Source organism: Vulpes vulpes, chromosome 10 (genome assembly GCF_048418805.1).
Source record: "Vulpes vulpes isolate BD-2025 chromosome 10, VulVul3, whole genome shotgun sequence".
Lineage (NCBI taxonomy): Eukaryota > Metazoa > Chordata > Mammalia > Carnivora > Canidae > Vulpes > Vulpes vulpes.
Genome location: NC_132789.1, coordinates 91,899,783 through 91,908,099, shown reverse-complemented (window position 1 = coordinate 91,908,099; position 8,317 = coordinate 91,899,783). Strand labels below are relative to the sequence as shown.

The following is an 8,317-nucleotide window of genomic DNA, read 5'->3' as shown; positions in this document are numbered from 1 at the left end:
CTTATTTGAATACACGTTGCGTGCTTCTCTCATCACAGGTTGTCAGAACCAGCAACACGTTAATGATCATTTTATGGCAAAGTTTTATTGCTAAGAAAAAGGGCAACAGATTATTTTTCCTTCGTATGGTTTCAGAAGATCCATTTCTCATTTCCATAGCCACTGAGAGGGGCATTCAGTCTAAGATGGGGTGACATTTTCATTGACTAAATGCTTAGTACGCTTGGGGCACCGTACAGACTCAGAATGATTTACTATTTGTTGTTGGCAATAGAATTTTAAGTTATGTATTTATGACCGGGATTGTGTGGAGTTCCAAAATAGACACCGAATGCTTAATATAAATGTAAATTTAATAAGTTTGAAATGCATTTTTTGAGACACTACAAATTTTGCGTTGCGCTAGATGAGATGGGGGGCATGGGAACATAAGGATTACGATGGGTTCTGTTAATATTTACTCAGAGAGTTGTTGCCGGTTGATTTATCAATTGTTTAATAAGCAGTACAGGATCTCATTGCAGACAACTTCCTTGTGAATATTCCAATTAAAAAAAAGTTAATAATGTGACATCAGCTCCACACGATGTAAAACAGAAGTAGGCAGGCTACTATAGTTCACAGAATAGCTGGCAGTTAATTCCTATAGCAGAATAGAGAGATTCTCGGGGATGAGAAATGTCTTTCCCTTGACAGGTCTGAGAATGTTGAAAACGGAAGTATACCGACCATGATAACAATCTTCAAACAGAAATCTAGGGAGGCAGAAAGAAAAAAGATATTAGGAAGTGCTTTGAATTCTTAAAATACTATTTTTTACGGATTCATAGTAGTATAATTTGCCTCAATAAATATGAATAATAGTAGTAATAGTAATAGTAGTAATAAGTAGTAATAGTAGTAATAACTTAATAATTAGCTGATTCTCACATTAATCTATTTTTATGTGTGTTTAAAAAGCAGTTTGTAAAAAAAAAAAAAAAAAAGAAGAAGTAATTTTTTTTCCCTCTTGCTATCCAGTGGAATAAAAATGACCACCAAGAGGGTCTTCCCACAAGGTATAGCCTTCAGCTACAAATAGAATTTATCTAAGGAATCAGAATTTCATTTGAAGACTTCTGCTTGCCTGAGGGCCTAGCAAGTCACTAGTTAGTTCTTGTGGCAATCTTTCTGCTTTGAATAACTCCAACTAATCTAAAAATACTGAGTAATATTATCAATGAAAACGCAAATTTGCCTCACCTTATGGCTGAAAAAAACACCCACAGATCAGGAATTTTAAATTAGGAACACATGGAGGGATATAGAGGAATTTTGTAAATAAGAGGGGCCTGGACTCTGAGGTCTCTGGTTAATCAGAAATTGATTCTTCAAAGGGAGCAAATGGGAAAAGTGTATTCCTTCCCACCCCTGATGCCTTAATTCAGTAGGAATCATGGGTAGGAAAGGAGGAATGGTAATTCATTCCCTTTGTCCTCAAAGACAGGGAGATGGATTCTCTAAATGACTGCCCACAGATGGTGCAGGACAAGGCGTTAGCTGGATGACTAACTTTGGCCAGGATAAGCAGGATGCTCACGCTAGCCCACGCTCTGGGTGGGCTTCCACCCCAAGGCTAGCTCCCGCTCCTTCAAGTGACCGGTATTCACTCTGGTTCAAATATATTTAACTTAGGCTGTCCCAGAAAGATAGCTGTGAGGTGTCAGTGTTCTCAAATTCATGGGAAAATTCATCTCCATACCCATCCTATACCTCAAATGAAACGTAGGGGAAGACAGGGGCGCCTGGGTGGCTCAGGTGGTTAAGCATCTGCCTTCGGCTCAAGTCATGATCTTGGGATCCTGGGATCCAGCCCTGAGTTGGGCTCCCTGCTCAGTGAGGGAGTCTGCTTCTCCCTCTGCCTCCTCCCCATCTCTGCCCCCTGCTCCTGCTCTCTCTCTCATTCCCTTAAAAAACAAAAAAACAAAACAAAAAAACAAAACAAAACAAACAAACAAACAAACAAAAAAAACTTTAAACAGCAACATAGGGGAAGGCAGCCATTGTGGAGAAAATGTAGAGGAGAAACATAAGAAAGCTTCGAAAAAGAATGTTTTTGCCCCAAATCCAGGGCCTAAATGTGTCAAAAGCCCAGGAGCAGAACTGGAAGACCTGGACCAAACAGGAACTGTACCTGCCATTGACAGTGTCACTCTTGGAAAACTAGTCATCTTCTTGGAGCTTCAGTTTCTTTGCAATAAAATGGGATAACTCTGACCTTCCTCGAAGGGTTGGTGGGAAGATTAAATGAGAAAATAGATTTTAAGGTGTCAAACAGTTCCTGGGACGTGATAGGTGCTTCAGGGAGTAAATATGAACCTGGATAATTCTCTCCTTGTTTTATTTTCCTTGGTTGGCTTTGGTTTAACTATGAGTCTTTCGAGCTGTCCGTACGATGGGAACATGCTTTTTACCCTTCGTGGAGGACGAGCGAAAGAAGATTCAGATGATGAGAAACGGGAGAAGGTGGTATCGGGGGCTAAGGAGAATGTCAAAGTAAATTGTGCTGATAAAAATAAAATCTGGGAATATAAAATGAAGCCTTACAACGTTGCAAGGTTTTAGGAAAGAAGAGGGCAAGCACTTTTCTAAGTGTAATACAGATCATAAAGAGCAAATAGTGATAATCATAAAAGAAAAGAGTAAGAATATCTCTTGAATTGTCTTGAATTTTAAAAACAATTCAGGGGGCATTCGGGTGGCTCGGTGGTTGAGCGTCTGCCTTTGGCTCAGGTCCTGGGATCGAGTCCCCCATCGGGCCCCCCCGCAGGGAGCCTGCCTCTCCCTCTGCCTGTGTCTCTCTGTGTGTCTCACGAATAAATAAATAAAATGCTAAAAGTAATCAAATAAAAGCAACTGAGGGTACTTTTAATATTAGATTAGTTAAGCCACATTTTCCTTTCTGCTGACCACTGAAACTTTTAAACTGTTCGGTCAACTAGTGTATTGAAGCTCTCCACCTCTTTTGCAAAGTCTTGTGGTCAAGGAAAGGTCTGCATTCGAAACAATGATCACAAAGTGAAAGGATCCTTCTCCCATGACCTTTGAAATAAGAGGGTCACTATCTGAGAAAGGAGGATCTGTAACTGGGTCATGACCTCTTAACTATGATTTGTCGCAATGTGGACAGCAGCCTTCATATCCTGTGCATGATTTCAAGACAGGGAAAAACGACATCTTATCGAGTGGAGGATATGACCAGACATAGCGTTTGGTTGCTGCTCCCATTTTAGGGGATGCCCCTTGCTTTCAGGATGGTTTCACGTTCTACCAGCGTGACTCCACAGAGCAGTCGGAGACTGGCCATTTATTGTTGGCTAATTACTAATATTATTTCCTCATTATTTAAAACTCGCTTATATATGACCACTAGTTTTCCTTGCCTTGGAACCACACTTTGCATCTCTGGATGTTGTTATCATTATAAGAAACAAATATTACAAACTAAAATGTCGATATCTACACATAATTTACTTCGATTTCTTGAATTCAGTAAAACTCCGGATACTTACATCAGTTAGTGATTTCCAGACTCTTCTTTGGGCCCCTCTGTATATCAGTGCAACGTGGCTTTTCGAACTATAGCAATAACGGGTTATAGAGGACTACCTTGACTGGGCAAGTTTCGGGAGAAGAACTCTTTTTATCATCTCTAGCCAGCCACCAAGACATCTTTAGGTTGAGGCTAAGAAACAGTTGTCACAGAAGCACAATTCAGTTGAACAAGTTTTGCGATCACTACCTCTAATAGCTGGGAGAACCAAAGAGTTCTAAAATGGTAAGAGGATTGAGACAGAATCCAGTGTAAATTCATCAGGCAAAGAAAAGGGACAGAGAGGATTTCCAGATCAAGGTTGTACCGTTTGGTCATGGCAAAGCCAGACCAAGTCCTTGGTGTCGCATCTTCCAGTGAAACGATCTTTTGTTGTGGTGGTTCAAAGGTTCCCAGGGCTCGCCTTTCTTTGGGGCTGCTTCTGGCTACTTGCTCCCTCTGAATTCCGAGTCAGACAAGCACTTCTGAGATTTTGAAAAAAATCTTTGCAAGCTCGATTGTGATTTCAAAAAGGAAACAGCAGCTTTACTTCAATGGGAAAAGCCCCAGAGGGTCACCTAAACGCCAGTTCTTGTCACCCGTTTCCTATGGCCGCACACCTCTAACTTCCCACCTCCCAATTCCCTTCCCCAGAAAAGTCAAAGTTAAAAAGAGTGGGGCCTTAGCACGACCCTGTTCCATTTGCCACAGCGAGTAAGTCTTTCTGAGTTTAACAATTGTTATACTGGGAGGTAAAGGGTGACTGTTCTAAAAGACTGGGATTTAATAAAAGGTGTGCTTATGATTTTTTTTTTTTAGGCTGGAAAACCAGAGTATTACTATATCCTGGATCTCTAGAGATAGCAAGAGCTATCTCTACCTAAGATGGGTAGTTGGAGCAAGTGGAGAGAGAAAGAGGATGACTGTAAGTGAGACTACTTTATTATTATTATTTTTTTCCAGAACAATCTTTATGTCTGTGTTGATCTGTGGCCAGTTACTCTCTTACTAACGCTACCTACCTCCAGCCCTTGGTCTCAGTTAAATGTATACGTAAGTGTCGCTTGTGAGCCATTCTGGAAACTTGGTGGGCATTTAGGTAGATCGGAGATTCCTGAACTTCGGAAACTCGTGCTCAGTTATCTGCCACGAACATGCTGAAAATTCAAGTTCTGGGAAAAGCTGTAAAATAAGGTTGTACCTATATCTCTGTGTACGTGAGTGTCTGTGTGTGAGTGTGTGTTAGGATTGACTCAGAAGACGAGAGAGCAAGAAAACTTGTGACAACTGATGTTCTGAGGCAAAAATCCATCCCCATGGTTCTGTCCTCCTGGGTGTTACGTGACTAGCCAAATGGGCAATTTGCTTTAAATCTTACTCCACTTAAACAAATGAATAGCGACACCCCCCCAACCCCCCCTAATGATCACTGTTATTAACCAAGTACCTTCTACTGTGTTCTTCAACAGGAATTTGTAGGTACCACCGTTTCTGCGTTCAGCCTGAATGGGCACTCCTTCCTAAGGTTAAAGAAAACACGAAAACCACAAAGAATGTTTGCAATTATTTTCTCTTGGTTGGCGGAACAGATGCCTTTCCTTAAGGAAAATGCCTTAGGCCAAAACAAAGCCATATTCATTCAAAATATATTGTTTAGTAATTGTGCAGAGTCTGGATTACATAAAATTTACTTGCAGTGCAAGGGTCCCACTTTTTCTAGGAAAGGTTTATACCCAAAATGGAGCAGGAAGACAGGCAGAGGATAAAGTGTTAAAAGAATCGACGATGCCCAGGGCAAGTGCAGTTCAAGAAACGGCAATGCAAGTGCACTGAGAGGAAACCAGGCAATGCGACCGTGATTTTGTCTAGGGGTCACGCAGGAGCACCTGGCTGGCTTTATTTATAAGGTGATTGTCAGATCAATCTGTGGAATATGGATGAGGTGAAACGCAGAGGTAGGGTATTATTCTAGATCGTCTGTAACTTTTCAAATACAACCCTCATGCTCAAATTCCAGGGAGAACGTAAGCGACTCCAATAAAGAAACCTGCCAGTCACTGAAGAGTGTTTATTTATTATCCCCCTGAGCCAGGCACTGTTCTAGCCAATATGAAATGATAGAAAATAAAGAGTAGTCATCGCCCTTATAATCTCATGAGAGCAAATGGATTAGGTCCGCAGACACACACACACACACACACACACACACACACACACACCCTCTATGTGGGTGGTCAAGAAATGTCAACTCTAGGGACGTTTAACAGCCTCATTTAGAAAAGTCCTGATTGGAAAACCCAACTTACGGAATGAGAAAAACTGGGGAGTAATCAGTTTTATTGCAAATAGATTCAAACACGCTCATAAAGCCTGTCTTTTACATGACAAGCCTCCTTACCTTATTAAAATTGGGAACACCGCCCCTCTCCCTTACAGATCCCCCAAAACATTTCTGGAACATATTTATTGTGCAAATATGGATTCACACTGGTGTTGAGGAGTTGCCCAACAAGCCTCTGTCCGCTAACCTGTAGATTCTCTAAAGTCCAGGAGTGGGCCTTGTCCCACCGCCTTGCTCCCTCGCACTGTGAAGGTGGAAGTGGCAGAGGGGTGAGAAGGAAGGAGCAGGGTAGGTGAGCCAAGACGGGCTGTGCTTATCAGAGCTTTTGCGAGGCGCAAGGAGAGGACCCAGGACCCAGGAGAGGTGTCGGTGGGGGTCCCGACGCAGCAGAGGGCTGGGCCTTCTCTGCAGGACTTGGGGCGCTCAGCTCCTGGCTGCGTTCAGCAGGAGTCGGTGCCTTTCCCCAGGGTCCCGGGCAGCTCCCCGCAGGGGGCCACGCGAGGCCGGCCCGGGGCAGCCCGGGGGGGGGGGGGGGGCGCTCGCGACTCCAGCGGGACCTCAGCTGTGCCCCGGGGCTGCCTGCTTTCTCCGCACCCCGTGGAGCCCCGGGAAGGCCCCGGTTGCCCGCGCGGGCTCCTTGCGCGGGAGGTCGGCGCTGCTTCTGCTCGGCTCGCCGGGGACCTGCCCGCGGTCGCGGTAACGCGGCCCGAGGAGGAGGCGCAAGCCCGGCGAGCACCGAAGCTCTGCGCCCCCCTCCCGGCGCCCGGGCCCAGGGCGCAGCCCCAGGCGGCGGGAGCTCCCCGGGCCGCGCGCCCCGAGCCCAGCCCAGCCCAGCCCAGCCCAGCCCAGCCGGCCGGGGTCGGGGTCGGGGCCGGGGCCGGGGCCGGGGTCGGGGCCGGGGCCGGGGCCGGGCCGGGGGCTTTACTTTTGCTTTCTGCATCCCGCCTCGGGGAGCCGGGGGCTGACCCAGGGCAACTCTCCCGTTCCTCGGGCGCAGAGGCTCCCGCCAAGCCTTCGGGGACGGGGATCCCCTCGGAAAGTGACGACAGTCCCGACCCCGGGGAGGGGGAGGGGGAGGGGGTGGGGGTGGGGGCGGGGGAGGGGGGCGGGGAGGGGGCGGGGAGGGGGCGCCGCGGGAGCTCCGGGGCCCTCGGCCCGGCCCGGGCCGCACCCCCCGCCGCCCGCCCCGCTCGCTCTCCGGGGCCCGGGCCGCCCGCGCTCGGGGTCCCGCCGCGCCCCCCCCGCCCCCCGCCCCGCGGCACCTGCTGAACCGCGGGGCTGCCCCGCCCGCAGGCGCCGACCCCCGCCCCCGCCCCCGCCGCGCCCCGCCCCGCCCCGCGCGCTCCGCCCGGCCCGGCCCGGCCCCCGCCCCCGCCCCCGCCCCCGCCCCCGCCCCCGCCCCCTCCTCGGCCGCCGCCGGCGGGGGAAGGTGGACGAGGGGAGGGGACGCGCCGCAGCCCGGGGCCCCGGGCCTCCCGCCGTCGCTGCCCCGCGCCCAGACGCCGCGCCGGCCCCGGGTTTGCGCGGACCCGCGGCGCGGGGGGAGGGCCCGGCCCGACCAGGTGACCCGGCGGGCGGGGGGCTGCAGCCAGGTGCCGCGCCCCGCGCCCCGGAGCCCCCGGAGCCCCCGGAGCCCCCCGCGCCCCCCGCCGCGCCGCCCCGCCCGCTGCTTGCCCTCCCCTCGGGGTGGGGCGGGGGACCGGGGCGCCCGCGGAGCATCCATTGGCGGCGCCGTCATTGATCCGAAACCGCTCGCCGCCCGCCCGGCCCCGAGCCCGGCTCCGCGCGACCCCGAGCCCCGGCGCCCCGGCCCGTGCCCCGAAGTGACAGGTGCTCCCGGCAAACTTGCCGCGACTCCGCGCCCTCCGCCGGCCGCCCCGCGCCCCACCCCGCCCCCTCCCCCCTCGCCTCCCCACCCCACCCCCACCCCACCCCACCCCCACCCACCCCACCCCCACCCCCACCCCCACCGCCGCGGCACGGCTCGGGATTTGTCTAAACCTTGGGAAACTGGTTCAGGTCCAGGTTTTGCTTTGATCCTTTGCAAAAACTGGAGACGCAGAAGAGGGCCCCGGGAGAAGGTCCGGGCGGGACGATGCGGGCCGCAGCCGGCGCTTCCCCGCGGCCACAGCAGGCTCGGCGCCCCCCCCGCGGCGCAGCCCTCCCCCGGCGGTGGTGAGACGGACTCGGACTCGCGCTTCCCCAGGGCCCGCCGCGCGCGAGCTCGCCCCGCTCGGCCCAATGCTCCTGCTCGGGCTTCTCCTGCTCACACCCGCCCTGGCCGGCCCCAGACTGGGGGCTCGGGCTGAGTCCAGCCTGAGCAGCAAACTGCAGCAGGCGAGCGGCAAGGAGCAGAACGGTGAGTCGGGCCCGCGCCCCTGCTCGCCCCGGCCCGCGGGGTGCGC

General features: G+C 51.4%; 1 protein-coding gene and 1 long non-coding RNA gene across 3 annotated transcripts in view; one reads left to right on the top strand and one right to left on the bottom strand.

Annotated features, from left to right (window-relative positions):
• Positions 1 to 335: 335 nt before the first annotated feature.
• Positions 336 to 8,051, bottom strand: LOC140594253 (uncharacterized). The gene is made up of 4 exons (XR_011994995.1): positions 7,914 to 8,051; positions 5,019 to 5,091; positions 1,753 to 1,946; positions 336 to 755 (listed from the first exon to the last, which is right to left on the bottom strand). It is a non-coding gene; the product is annotated as an uncharacterized lncRNA (long non-coding RNA).
• The window catches only part of PDGFC (platelet derived growth factor C), a 199,189-nt gene continuing 198,770 nt past the window's right edge, over positions 7,899 to 8,317 (top strand). Inside the window, exon 1 of one of the 2 annotated variants that reach the window (XM_072724914.1) lies at positions 7,899 to 8,271. In XM_072724914.1, coding sequence (XP_072581015.1) covers positions 8,154 to 8,271 — 118 coding nt within the window. In that variant the 5' untranslated portion in view covers positions 7,899 to 8,153. The remainder of the gene's footprint in view (positions 8,272 to 8,317) is intronic. The other variant, XM_072724915.1, reaches the window with a different exon arrangement.